Here is a 14,718-nt window from a genome sequence, read left to right on the forward strand (position 1 = left end):
GCTGTTCACTACAGATAAAAACTTCACTAATCAAAGACAGTGGCAGTCATTCTTGACTAAAGAGTAATTTTTAATTATGGGGGAAAAAAGAGCTTTTTAAAGGAAAAAAAATCAAACTGTTCCAGACTAGACTCTAGGATTCTACACAGAGCTAGAAGAAATATGGACAACACACAGGGGAGTGATATAATTAGGTCAAAGGCATACAACAGAAGGTTCTGAATGACAATCTGAAGAATCCATAATTATTGACATTGTCATGTTTCCTAAAAGGAATTAGAGAAAATGTTTTAAAGGGGTTCAATTTTAGATCCCTTCTCTTCAAACAAAGCATTTAAATATCTAAGCTTTTGTTAGGCAGAGATGGTTCAGGGCAGTCACACACCTCACTATCCTAAATAGGGTTGTGTTAATGGAGTCTAATTGTGACCTTATCTAATTATAACCTTTAATCAACAGAGACTGCTGACATTAACACAAAGCTTGTAAGGTAGCCTGCAGGGTTTTGGGGCATCCTAAGTTGTAATGCCCAAAATTAACCTGGAAGCCCCATGCTCCCAAGGACCAGGTCACTTCCTGGAATGTTGGGAGTTATAGTTTTTTTTATAGAAAAGTGTGGTGGCCTATCAGTTTTTCTCCATAAAAATCTCTACAGCATGCTGTTTCAGGGCCACTCAGCTGGAAAATTCCAGGAATGGCCCTGACCAAAGTCCATCTCTTGGTCAGTATTTAATACTTAATAAAGCTTGCTTCAAATTTGTCTCAAAATGTTTTCTCTGGTGAATCTCAGGATTTAAAAGTACCCATATTCTAAACTCACCTCAAGAGAAACAAGCCCAGACACATCCTCTGGGATCTTTGTGAGCTGATTAGTCGCTAAATTCAATTCTACCATAGTGGTCCAAGTTCCAAAGTCCAAAGGAAGTGAAGTTAGCTGATTGTCCTGGTAAAGATAAGAAGCATCCCAGATAGAAACAAAGACACCATTTGTATTTTCCTTTGCAAACAAAATACTTAAAAAACTTTATTCTCAATTTTTATTATATAAATAAAAAAACTGAATAAAATGTAGCAAAAAAAAAAAAAAAAACTTCTGAGGTTTCCAAGTTTTAATTACACTTTTATTTTTAGGTTAAACTGATTTTCTTATGTGGGTATGTGTAATAAAAATTATATATATGTGTGTGTGTGTGTGTGTGTGTGTGTGTGTGTGTGTGTGTATGTATGTATGTATTACAGAAAAATTACTCAAAATTTCAAAGATTCTAATGACAAATGGGCTTTCTCCACTTTATAATAATGTACAGAAATCACTGAATAAAATAAGAATGTTCAAATTAAGATATGCGCAGGATATGGGCAAGATCGGTGAGTGGATAAGGGAACTTGCCAGCAGCCACACCATCAATATAAACATGGTAAAAGGAGAGAACTGACTGCCAAAAACTGTCCCGGATCCTCACCACACATGAGCCGTGTTGCTTATGCATGCATACACATAGATACAAACAAGTGAATAAATGTAGTTTTAAAAACTGTTCTAAAATGTCGAGCAATGGTGGTACACACCTTTAATCGCAACATTTGTGAGGCTCAGACAGGAGGATCTCTGACAGAGAGACTGAGGCCAGCCTGGTCTACAGAGCAAATTCCAAGACAGTCAAAGCTACACAGAAAAACCCTGTCTTGAAGAACTAAACTAAATAAACTAATTAATTAGAAAGTATTGTAAATATAAAAGGAGAAAAATGTCAAGCTTCACTGCTTTTTACAAGAAAATGCTTTGCTGATCACTTGTCACATTTGAAGGAATTAGACAAAGTTCTACAGTTCCCGTTGTTTTATTGAAACCTTAGGCAAACCTGCCTCGGCAGATAAACTCTAAGAACACCAGAGCCATAAAAATGTCTATTCAAATGTAAAAACTAGCAAACACCTGCACCACCAGGGTCTGACCCTACTAGAAACTGAGACACTCTGCGTGAAGCCTGGCACTAAGCTAACCCACCAGCACTGCCACACAATGAGCACTGGGCAGGAAGGCTAATGCACCCGTCATCACATGAACAGACTAAGACGTTGTACGTGCGTTTTAAGATTTTCTTGAATTAACCTTTTTACTTGTATGTATTCAATGAATTATCATGATGAAGTATAGAAACAAAGAAATCACAGATTAGACTGTTAAGGGTCACGGTTATGGTGCATGGTTTGAAGACAAAAAGACTTCATACTTTATGTCAGAACACTCTGATCTGAAGAAACTCAGGTTTCCTGGATTCCTACCCTGATGCACTCAGGATTAGATATGTGAGCATTTCCCTTAGCGTCTATAATTTAGTTCACTTTAAATTAAATCACAAGACTAATAATTTTCCATTTATTTTTCTCCCTCTACAGTAAATTTCATTAAAAATGTGAAAGCGGCTCATGGTAGGGCATATGGGCAGGCAAAGAGCCTGACAGTAACACATCAATCACTCCAACACAAAGAGAAATGCTGTCTTAAAAAGCTCAGCTCATTGTGACTACATAACACCTTAGAACCTAACATAATAACCAGCATATTTAAGACAGCTTAAACTTGTGCATACTTTATCTTTGACTTAATAAACTGAGAATACTGCAAAAATTATTTTAAATTGCCTTAGTCTAAAGCATTAATTTTGGTGGTTTCATATTATTTCATTAGATATATTACTTAAAAATTTAAACTTCTGGCATAAGTTGGCATTTATAAGATATATATATAAGATATATATATATATATATACATATACATACACACACACACCATATATCTCCTTACAGTTGCATTTTTACAAACATCCACAATTGTTCATTGAGGACAAACTTCTAAGGCGATGCTCAGTTTGAAGACATCTGTTATCCATTCAGATGTTAAGGATGCCTTAGCATCTTTGTCAGCAGTTGATTTCATTGACAAGGCATTACCCACTTCCCATATATGTAGAGAAACATAAATGAGAACCACAGCATCAGTGCCCGCGAGCGCACGCACACACCCCAGATGCTTACCTTCATATTCAGCTTACTTAGCACTTTAGCTCTGGAAAAAATTCCAAAGGGGATCTTGTTGATTCGATTGTGTTCCATGTTGAGGGAATAAATGGTGGAAAACTGAGACGGACCTCCGACTGGATATAACTGGAAGCAATTTCTAGCTAAGGTTAAGCTATTCAATTTTACAAGACTGGATAAAAGACTCTGCAAAAACAAAATAATTATAAGATTCAGAAGTGAACCAATACTCACTTTAAACAAAGCAGTAGCTTCATAGGGAATAATGACAGCCTGGTCAGGGTGGGTCTGTGACTATATTCAGGGACAATCAATCATTAAACAGATACAGACTTTATAGCAAGCAATAGCGAACACAAAATTAAGTACAGGAAAAACTCAAAGCAATTGCACTAAAATGAGGAACAAAACAAGGTTGTCCACTCTTACCATGCCTACTCAATATAGGACTTAAAAAGTTTTAGCTAGAGCAGTAAGACATTGAAAGAGATCAAGAGGATACAAACTAGAAAAGAAGAAGTCAAGTTATCTTTATTTGCAGATAATAAAATAGTATATATAGATGACTCTAAAAATTCCACTAGGCAACTTCTATAGATGATGAACATTTTCAGCAAAGTGAGTAGATAAAAGATAGATACAAAGTGGGTGGGACTCACAAAAATTAGTATCCCCCCTGTACAAATGACAAATGGACTGAGAAAGAAATAAGGAAAACACCTTTCACAATAGCCCAAAATAATATATCTTACGGTAAACTCTAACCAAGCAAACAAAGACTTAAATGGTAAAGACCTCAAATCTCTGAAGAAAGAAACTGAAACTATCAGAAGATGGAAAAGCATCTCCCATGCTCATTAATCAGTAGAAATCAACATAATAAAATGAACATCCTACCAAAATCAATCTACAGGTTCAATGCAATCCCCATCAAAATTCTAACACAATTCTTTACAGACCTTGAAAGGACAATTTCCAAGTTCATATGGAAAAACAAAAAACCCACAATAGCTAAAACAGTCCTGTACAATAAAAGACCTGGTGGAGGCCTCACCATCCCCTGTGTCGGGTTTTACTCAGACCAGAGAACTGTCCACTTTATAATCCTATTATCACTCCCATGCTCAAAACAGAAAGAACCTGTGGGGTCCCAGTCCCTGTTTAAAAACATATGATAAAAGATCAGTTCTCATCAAAGACTGCAAAAAAAAAGTGATAAATAGTAGGGCATTTATTTCACTTTATTTTATTTGCAGTTAATAGTATAAATGCCAATGAATTGACTTAGTTCAGTTGTACAATATTAAACATAAAAATATGCACCTATGACAATGTCTATATCCTAGCAATCTGTATATAAAATAACATTTTAATGTTTAAACTTTATAGGGACTCCGTCTAATAAAGAATCTCCTCTAGAATCTCTCTGGACACAGTGGCACACATGTCATCTCAGCGCTCAGGAAGCTAAGGCAAGGGAACAGCTACAGCTGTAGGGCCCACTTCAGCTACATCGCAAATACCAGGTCAAAAGGCTACAATATGGGCTGAAGAAATGGCTCAGCAATTAAGAGCACTGACTGCGCTTCCAGAGGTCCTAAGTTCAATTCCCAGCACCCAAATGGTGGCTCACAATCATCTGTAATGGATCCAATATCTTCTGGGTGTGTCTTAAAACAGTGACAGTTACACATACAAATTTAATAAATAAATAAAATAAACATTTTAAAAGGCTATAACACAAGGTCTTATCTGTAAAAGAAAAAAAAAGTCATACTGAGAAGAAAAAAAACCTAATTAATGTGCTAAGTGATCAATTTTGGGTTTGTTAAAATTTAAAAAGTGGGTACCATTAAATAATATGAGGTTTTCCATCTTAATTATTCTGAATTGTAACTATTACAAGATGAAAATCCAGACAATCTGGTTCTTAGAACTGCATCTGATACCTTGGACTAAATTATTCTGAGTGAGGTAATCCAGACCCAAAAGGACATGCATGGCATGTACTCACTGATAAATGGAGATTAGCTATAAAGCACAGAACACCCAGGATACATCTCACAGACCCAAAGAAGCTAAAGAAGGAAAGCCCAAGTGAGGATGCTTGAAGCTAGCTTAGAAGGGGAAACAAAAGTCATGGGAGGCAGAGAGAGGAAGACACCTAGGGGAGGGAAGGGAAATAGAAAGGCAGTACCAGGTATGAGGAGAGAGTGAGAGAGTTCCAGAGGGCCAGACAAACGAATAGAAATCTGCAACTGGGGGATAGGGTCAGGGAAGATCTCCAGGAAGTCCCAGAGATGAGGGAGGTTCCCAGGTTAATGAAGGTAACTTTAGCCAAGATGCCTAACAGTGGGAACCTGAAGAGGCCACCTCCTGTAACCAGGCAGGACCCCCAGTGGAGGGATAAGGACACAAACCCACCCACAAAAGTTTTGATACAAACTTTGTCCTGTCTAAAAGAAATGAAGGGACAAAGATGGAACAGAGATTGGAGGAATGACCAACCAATAACAGACCCAACTCCCATGAGCAAGCACTAATCTCTGACACCATCAATGATGCTGTTGTGCTTGAAGGCATGACAGTCCTCTGAGAGGCTCCACCCAGCAGCTGACTGAAACAGATGCAGATACCCACAGCTAAACACTGGATGGAGCTTGGGACTCTTATGGAAGAGTTGGGGGAAGGATTAAAGACAAAGGATAGGAACCCCACAGGAAGACCAACAGAGTCAACTAACCTGGACCCCTGAGAGCTCTCAGACACTGAGCCACCAAACAAAGAGCATGCATGGGCTGAACCGATGCCCCCAGCATATATGTAGCAAAGGATTGCTCTGTCTAGCTTCAGTGCAAGAGGATGCACCTAATTCTACAGACTTGATGACCCAGGGAAGGGGGATACCCAGGAGGTACCCCACCCTCTTAGAGGTAAAGGGGAGGGAAGCTGCAGGGAAGAACTCTAGGAAGGGGACAGCATTTGGGATATAAGTAAATAAATGAATAAATTTAAAGGAAAAAAAAACTGTAAAGGTCAATGGGGAAGCCCAGAGTTCCTGTATTTCATGTTACATTATATTGTGCTTGAATAATAAGCAAGCACATTGCCAACGATGCAGAACTATGGCATACTGTCTAACAGAGAAGACAAGAGTTAAGCTCCATGTCACACTGAAGCCCATTGTTCTACAACTCATCTTTATAAATGAGAGGATGGCTCCAGAGTGCAAGCCTAAGTAAGAACTGTCTTCTACTCAGACCTGAAACAAGCAAGAGCAGGCAGACCAGATAGCAAGATGAAAAATGACTTTTCCCTAATACACAAATGTTTTTTCAAACAGAATCAGCATAATTTAAGTTAAAAATAAGGTATAAAAATATCTGATTTGTTGGCTGTTGTACACTAAATAGGTTTTTATATTATTGCATTAATGGGGTGCTGATTTGGGGTTACAAAAGTTAATATCCAGTATTAATCATGACAATAAATAGTGCTATACAGATTATTCTTTCCAATTATCAGATGTGTCTTGTTTCTAGCTAAACAGGGAAGCTGAGTTCTAAATCAAGTCACACAGCTTTTCCTTGGAGGCAGACCTTACTATTGCTCTCAGTGGTGCAGAGGGAGCACAGCTGGACTTTCACTCTGGTTTCCCCTTTTCTCCACAGTAAAAGAACAAACAGTATGTTCTTCTTATACACAATCTTTCTTTTTTTGGAATTTACCTCAGTAGGGGTTGCCTGTAAGTGACAGCATATTCATTAAACAGTCCCAAGAACTAAATTATGGATCCAGCTGTAAGACGGCCTAGAGCTTCCTCCATTATCTTGCAAACTATCTGCAATTACACTTGTTTCCTCTGAGCTACCTCTTACCTCTGGTAGAGTAGAAACGTTATTGTTCTCTAAGTTTAACTCCTCCAGTGCACTGCATTGTGCTAATGATCTGGGTATTGCTGACAATCTGTTGTATCTCAGGCCAAGGCGATTTAAACTGGACAGGTTTCCTGTAAATACAAGAAAAAGAAATTTATTGTTTAAAAAATCTGATAAGCCTTCACTGTCCAAGCTACAGCCTAGGTATTCATTATACTATTTCAGCAGATCTGTAAACCAGGGTTCATTAACTGAATAATGAAATAGACAGCAATGAGTTACTTTTTCAATGAACTATTAGAAAGCTTTGGATCATTTAACAAATTAACTTTAACTTACAGAACATGATTTTGATCATCTCACACAAATGCTACCATGACATCCAATGGTATCTGAGCATATCCAGTTTGAACACACCTAAGACACTACTGAGCAAAGACAAAGTGGAACATCTTATTCCCCGGTTATTTTCTGGTTTTACTGTTAGACAATATAGGGAGCTACATTTAAGCTGCCTGGATGAATATGGTATCTATTATCATAAAAGATTCATCCAATATTTACTAAACAACACACATTAATTTGTTTTGATACTTAAAAGGGCATCAGTAACAGCAATTAAATCCAGTATATTCCTTCATCATAACTGATTCGTTTTTAACTATAAATCACACTGGCTGCTCTGACATTTCTGGATGAGTGAGGTTACAATTGCAACTGTTACCCTTCCTTCTACTTTAACAGTTTCCCATTAAACATCCATTAGAAGTTATAGATGGATACCTGTGTCCTGTGTTAGTATTTGCAGATACATATTTGAGATTTTACACTTTCTCCAATCTACTGACACCCATTTCTTTTTGCTCTCATCGTGACCCATCTTTCTAGACACAACAATACTACGACAATTAACAGAGCTAACAGCACCCACAAAGCCTTGACAGTGTTAGAGAGCAGTCACTGTGCCCAGCCAGTCTTCACAGGATGCGTCCCTTCTCAGGAAAGACACTTATAGCTAGTTGTTATCCTTCAACATGTATGAGTCTATACCTTAAATCAAAAAACTATAACACAGGAACCCTGGCAAGTGTCTCTGTCTTCCCATTGGACTACAACTACTCTGTAGGTATATCACTTACGTTTCTTTTCTACAATCCTGTTGGGATGCTGGGCCAAGAACTTGTAATTCTAATTAAGTATGGTTCCAAAAGGTGTAAAATAGAATATAAAAGCAGCAATAAAAACTACCATTTAGCAAAAATAAGCTGAGCTTGCCTTCGAGTAATTTCTAAACTAACTCAAGATGCTTCACTGGGATCTTTCTGATCACACTCTGGTAAGACGTGTCTACTTTAAAAAGGGGTGGAAGGACAAAACACAACAATAAAGAAAACAGACTCTTTTCCAAAGCACCAGACAATTTAGAGATCAGAAATAAGAATAAGAATCAATCTTTACCATTGTAAAGATTGTTACTACTGCTCTAGGATACTGAGATATTTTTGCTACTTAAAAACATTAGAATAGTGAAAAATGAAAGAATCTATTTGATGACTATGTTAAAATTATATATATATATTGGCAAAAATGGAAACATCTACAAGTACAAGAAAAACTGGATAGCACAATGCAAAAGGAAAACCAAAGTATTTATATTATTTATAACATGTGCAGCAGCAAGAACATACACCATTTAGAAAAGTGGAAACCTATTTTGTAAGCTCTGTAACCCTGAAGGGCCAGAAATACTGTTGTTGATGGGTTTTTGTTTTGTTTTGTTTTCCTCCCTCTTTTAGCCTGTCAATTAACTGGGTAATCAGATAGTACCATTTACAAACTAAACCTTATGAGATTAGTAAGTAAGCCTGAAGAATTATGTTTCAAAGAAAGACAATTCTGAGTCTGGTATTATTAATTATTAGTTCAAATAGTTAAAAACTATACACATTTGGAGGTCTTATTTTATTGTGCACATGTGTTTGTATGTGCTAACACATGCAAATGGGTTCACAGGCTTGTCTGTGTAGGCCAGAGGCTGATGTTTTCTACATTCTCCCATCACTCCCTACTGTATTTTTTAAGATAGTTTCTTACTGACTCTGGTTCAGCTGACTTGAGTATACTGACTTGCCAGCAAGCCTGGGCATGTACCCATCTCCACCTTCCCAAGTCACAAGCACACTCTGCTGCACCTACACTCGCTACAGACACAATCAGGTTCAAGTGTGTACACAGAAAAACTAAACTACCACTTTTCCCCTAATACCGAAATGCGGCATGTCCTCAGGCCACACTGTGATCTCTGTGAGTCAAGGTACAATCACAAATGGCCACTCTTTATGCTGAGGACTAAAATATTCTCTTCTCACATAGACTATTTGATTACAACCTTTGATCCTAGAACGGAAAAGTTCTAAAACTTCCTGATGCAGGTTACTGAAACTGCTTCTTTACATAATAACCCCACAGGACCACTAGACTCAAGGTTGAGGTTAAATCTGTATACACATTTGTAAGTCTTACATTTCAATCTGCTTTCAAGAATGCAACATTCATAATGAAACATTTCAGACAAAACTGTTATGGCTATTTCACTTAGTTGAGTCTTGTAAGTCACTCTGTTTTCCAGCTAGATGTACAGTGCCTTAAAACTGGGGCCAAGGGTAGGAAAAAAACCTTATAAATGGTAAACTTTTGCATATCTAACAGTAAAATCATCTAAAATTTTTTCTCTCAATTTTAGCCTCAAAAATAGTTTCTTGACACCTAAAACTCAACTTTATTATTTGAGACAGCACAGCTTTGACAGGCTTCATGATGTGTCTGCAACACTATCCCTAACACTATGCAAGACTTCCTAGGATCGATGGGGTCACACCAATTACAGATGTTTATTTTTATTTGTTTCCCTTTTCAGATCTTCATAAATGCTACTATCAAAACATTAGTACAAAGCCAGGCAAAGAGCACCCACAGTTGAATACTGCTGGAAGTAGTATTATAACTGGCAGACTGAATTCTAAAAACTGTTTTACTTCATTAATTGAAAATGTTTCCTAACACCAGTTTTATCTTGTCCAAATCAGTCCTTCAAACTCTATATCCTTAAGACACTGCTCTCTTTTGTCTCTTTGCTAGTTTCTCCCTCATCACCTCAAAACAAAATTATTATGGTAACTGTCTTTGAAGATTCACTTTTACTACTTATATCATAATTGATATAAATCTCCTTTTATTTTCTTGTAACTGAGAAACTACACTCCCACTTCTTTCCCTGGTCTGTCAGATGTGTTCCACTACTCTGCTCGTCTTTTTGGTGCCTAGCTCTCGCCTGCTGACCCAGAAGCTGCTATATAAAATGCCAAATATCACAGTCTACTTCAAGATGCTTACTTCCACAAATGACTATTATGCTCAGAGTAATAAAGTCTGACCAAAATGTATAGAAAATGTATATAAGTGAAGGACAACTCTAGCAGGAGAGGTTAAAGCTGACCTTATAAACCGGGAGGGAGAACTATTGTTACAAAGGAACACCCCTGCCTGGTACCACGAAAGGAATGAACAAAGAAGGAAAGGTAAAAATGTGGAGGAGGGATCAGTGTGCCAGCTCAACACAGAGAGGCTTGACACTATGCCTGAGAACACACAGTCCTTTAGACCCCACAATGGTAGTTGTCCTGAAAGTTTCTTCTGACCTCTCGTGCATGTGCCCATGCATGAGCAGACATGTGTACGTACACACACACACAGACAGACACACACACATAGACACACACACACACAGACACAGACACACACACACAAACACTGGATGGATGGATGGATGGATGGATGGATGAATGGATGGATGGATGGATGGGTGGGTGGGTGGATGGGTAGATGGATGGATGGATGAGAAAATGTATAAACTATTAAATGAAATGCAGATGTAATACATTTACATGTAAGACAGGATATCAAAAGTAAAAACTTGGAGCCTGAGCTAAAGCCTTAGGCAGCCATCCCACGACAAGCAATGAGAACAGCTAAGACATAGCACTTGGCCACTTTTCTCACAGCTGAGAAAAGGAGGACAGGGTGACTTTAGCTCAGAATTTGAAGGTATCATGATACCTTCAAGGAGGGAGGATACACAGAGGGAGGAATGGTCACAGGAGAGGTAGCTGTGGCCACAGGAGCATTGAAGTGGTTGCTTACATCTTGATAAACCAGAAGTATGTCCTTTGTGTCCCGGTGACCCTACGACACATTTACTCTGCTAGGCTTTTTCTCTTAAAGGTTTCACAAACTTTCAAAAAAGCAGCACCGGATGGGGATCAAGTGTTCAAATACGTATGCCTGTAGGAACATTTCATATCCCAGTCATAACAAAACCCTATAGACAGGTAATCAGTGTGGAGTTTAGCATAAGGTGTGTGAAGTGACATCACAAAGAAGAAACTCAAACTCTAGCTTCTTCCTATCAACAAATCTTTCTTCAAGGCTGCCCTGGTTCATTTCTGTTGCTGTGATAAAATACCCTAACAAAAGGCAGCTTAAGAGAGAAAAGGTTTATCTGAGCTCATTATACCACACTCAGAAGCAGAGAGAAATAAAGTCCCTGTGTGATCACTTGCTTGCCTGTGCTCAGACCAGTTTCTTCACTCACACAGTAAAGACTCCTAAACAAGAAATGGTATGCCCCAGAAGGCTGAATTAAGATCCTCTCTATATGTCACCGTGATCAAACAATCCCCAGAGACTCTTCCCAAGTGATTCCAGGCTGTGTCCAGTTGAAAGTCAACAATTGGGAAGGTCTTCGCTGATTGTGCTCAGGTCTCTTGCTCCCTCATTGACACAGAAGAATGCTTGGCTCATTCCTAGTTGCTCCCCACTGTCCACACTGCTGAGTTCATGAACTATACTGAACAGATTTGTTCACAGAGCTTTCCCTATCTCTTCAGCTAGATTCTAGATCATGCAAACTAGTATTTAAATACACTTGTTCTTTCATATGTTGGGTTATTTTCTTCAACTGACTGAAAATCTTTTAAGGGGGCTTGTAGTAGGTATATTTCTCCTATCACAGAATACACCTTAGTGCTAATTACACAAAAAATACTGATTTATGCTTTTTAGTAGTTACAAAAGCTACATATTTATTTATCTGTCTTCTTTTTATTAGGAACAAGATACAGAAAAACGGCCTACAAAATTCTCTTCTTTGATTAATTCTCACTTTATAGGATAACAGAGGTCTATGAAAGTGAGACTTCTCTGGAGCCAGTCTTCAGACACACGTCAGAATTACCTGATCAGTATGAATAAGACTGTCTACAAAATCCACAGGGAAACACACCGTATAAGCCACATGGAAAGCGGTGATTTTTCTCACTTTCTGCACTTTCCCTACTTGCCACACTTTTAAAATCACAAAACACACAATTATTCTCTTCTCCAGTCCCCATGCTGCTTTCTTTCAATGATTACTTGTATGGAAAATCAAGGATTGATATATTTGGTCTTGTATATATATTTCATTCTATTTAACAACTCTAAGTACTCTGTGTGTGTGAGTACCAGTATCTATCAAATCATGAGTCAACTAATGTCATGTTTCTGTTTAGAGGATTCAGCAATGCAAACCTTCACTCATACATGCAAGCACACAGCAGAGTATTTCAAACAGTTAGGAATATGATAATCACACAGCTAAATCAATTTGAAAGTCATGGAGTAATATTATACTTTATTGCTTGCCTACAGCCACTGTTACAACAAAACTATCAAAGATGGGGAAGTTTCCTTCGAGTGCTGATTGTGACTGTCTGGAAAAGGCAACCAATCTTTAAAAAAAAAAAAAAAAACACTAGAAGTAGATATGGCATCTCTCTCTTCTTCTGACTAAGCCATTTATCATAGAAACATCTGCCAAGGACTCTGAAGTCTACCTGAAGAGCAAAAGACTAATAACAGAAAGAAAGGTTCCTACTTCACGCCTCTCCTAATCACTCTACAATAGAACAAAGACAACGCTCTAAGTCTCTCTTAATCCCACTGAAGCTGTTATTCTTTACCAAGTGTTAGTGTGGAGATGGATTTCTAAACCGTGAGCATCTCAAAAGCCAGTAAATAGATCCTAACTAAATCCCACCCTTAAAATCAGAATAGATTTCTAGAATTCAAACATTTCAAATTAAAAATGTTGTTGTGCATTAATGCACGGCATTACCTAGGACTACAATAGTGCTTCCCCTCCACCTAAGCTCTCTGACCTTCTCCTTTACAGTAGGGTTAGAAACCCATGAGAAATCTATGCTTGCAGATGCCTGATCACTTATTTAAGAGAATGTCAAAGAAGTGAGCATTCAGCTGTGCTCCTACTACTTCCGGCAGAGTAGGCAAAACCGGAACAGTCGTATGGAAGAGGAGGGAAGAAGGCAAGTGATACCAGGGTTTGACACACACTGGGATTCCTCAGCAGTGGTTCTACCTACAGGCTAAACGGCAGCCTTGAAGTCAAACAGTCTGCTTTAATGCTGAGACATTCAGACGAAGGAAACTACCAGAGCTAAGTGTCACTACATAAATGCAGACTAATCGTGACCGAACATTAACAGTTGGCTTCTAAGTGCTTAACTTTGACTATAAATTATTCTGTGCTCCACTCTGACAGCTTGCTTTCTTATGCTGTCAATTTTTTAAAACATGGTAAAATTACAAGGGTGTGAATTACAATTAGATACTTTCGGTTTCAGCAACTATAAATCATTAGGTTAGCTCTGTGTAACACTTCAGTAAGACTAATCCAAAAGGTCTTTTTAACAAAGTGCAAAAAAAAAAATATATATATATATATGTAGGAAGAACACACTATACTAAAGATGAAATAATGCCAAAGGTGCATTTTTTAAGCAAATTGAAGAAAAAGGAGATAATTATTTTAAGTTTTGAGTGTAAAAAAAAAAACAACTATTTCAAAGTCCAATAATCTTATCGCAGATGACACCGCACTTAAGTCACTTATAACCTTTGTTTCTGTTGTTACTGCTGTTGTCTGTTTTCTTTTGAGACAGGGTTTCTCTGTGTGACAGCCTGGCTGCCCTGGAACTCCCACTGTAAACCAGGCTGGCCTGACTCAGAGAGACCCACCTATCTCTGTCTCTGTCTGCTGGGACTAAAGGTGTGCGCCACCACAGCAGGCATAACCTGTCTCCACACCCATAATCACTGCATTTCTTCACAGTGGGACAGAAAGACCTCTGTGGACCGGCTAGTGCTCCGCCTCAAATCTGAGGTTTTGTTGCATCCTTCTCTCTTTATCTAATTTTTGAAAAGAAATAAAAGGTTGAATGTTTATCCTATTTTAGAACCTTTCTCCTCTGATTTCATAATGGTTATCAGAAATCCCAGAATGTTTTACAGAAAAGTAGGTTCATCCTCTGAACAAAATGACACTATAAGAAAAGTTAAGGTTTTCCTTTTATTCCCAGAGAAGTCTGAAAGTAGAAGAGGGCTCTATGCAATCCAGTGTAGTCTGAACCATTCAGCAAGGTTTACTGAAGACTCTAACTTAACTAATCGGCCATCCTTCCCATGCCTAGGTCTCTTTACCTAGCTAAGGAATTGTAGTGACCCTGGCATTGCAATCTAGGAACCAAATGGCAGTGATTACTGACAAGAATGAAGAGTCTCACAACAAAAGTTGATATTCAATAAGGCAGGGAAAACAGCTTAGTTACTTAAGGTGGAGAATGACTATTGGTAAGGTGATGCGTGATTTCAGTATATTTAGGACAAGATTTTTTTAGTCAAG

The 14,718-nt window shown here is 38.0% G+C and overlaps 1 protein-coding gene across 3 annotated transcripts in view; it reads right to left on the reverse strand.

Moving 5' to 3' along the window:
• The window catches only part of SHOC2 (SHOC2 leucine rich repeat scaffold protein), an 88,143-nt gene that overhangs the window by 3,984 nt on the left and 69,441 nt on the right, over positions 1-14,718 (reverse strand). For all 3 annotated transcript variants that reach the window (XM_080911135.1, XM_080911136.1, XM_080911137.1), the window contains exons 4-6: positions 6,921-7,051; positions 3,040-3,228; positions 821-943 (exon numbers count right to left, since the gene is read on the reverse strand). In XM_080911135.1, coding sequence (XP_080767261.1) covers positions 821-943; positions 3,040-3,228; positions 6,921-7,051 — 443 coding nt within the window. The remainder of the gene's footprint in view (positions 1-820; positions 944-3,039; positions 3,229-6,920; positions 7,052-14,718) is intronic.

Source organism: Micromys minutus, assembly GCF_963924665.1.
Source record: "Micromys minutus genome assembly, chromosome: 2".
Taxonomy (NCBI): domain Eukaryota; kingdom Metazoa; phylum Chordata; class Mammalia; order Rodentia; family Muridae; genus Micromys; species Micromys minutus.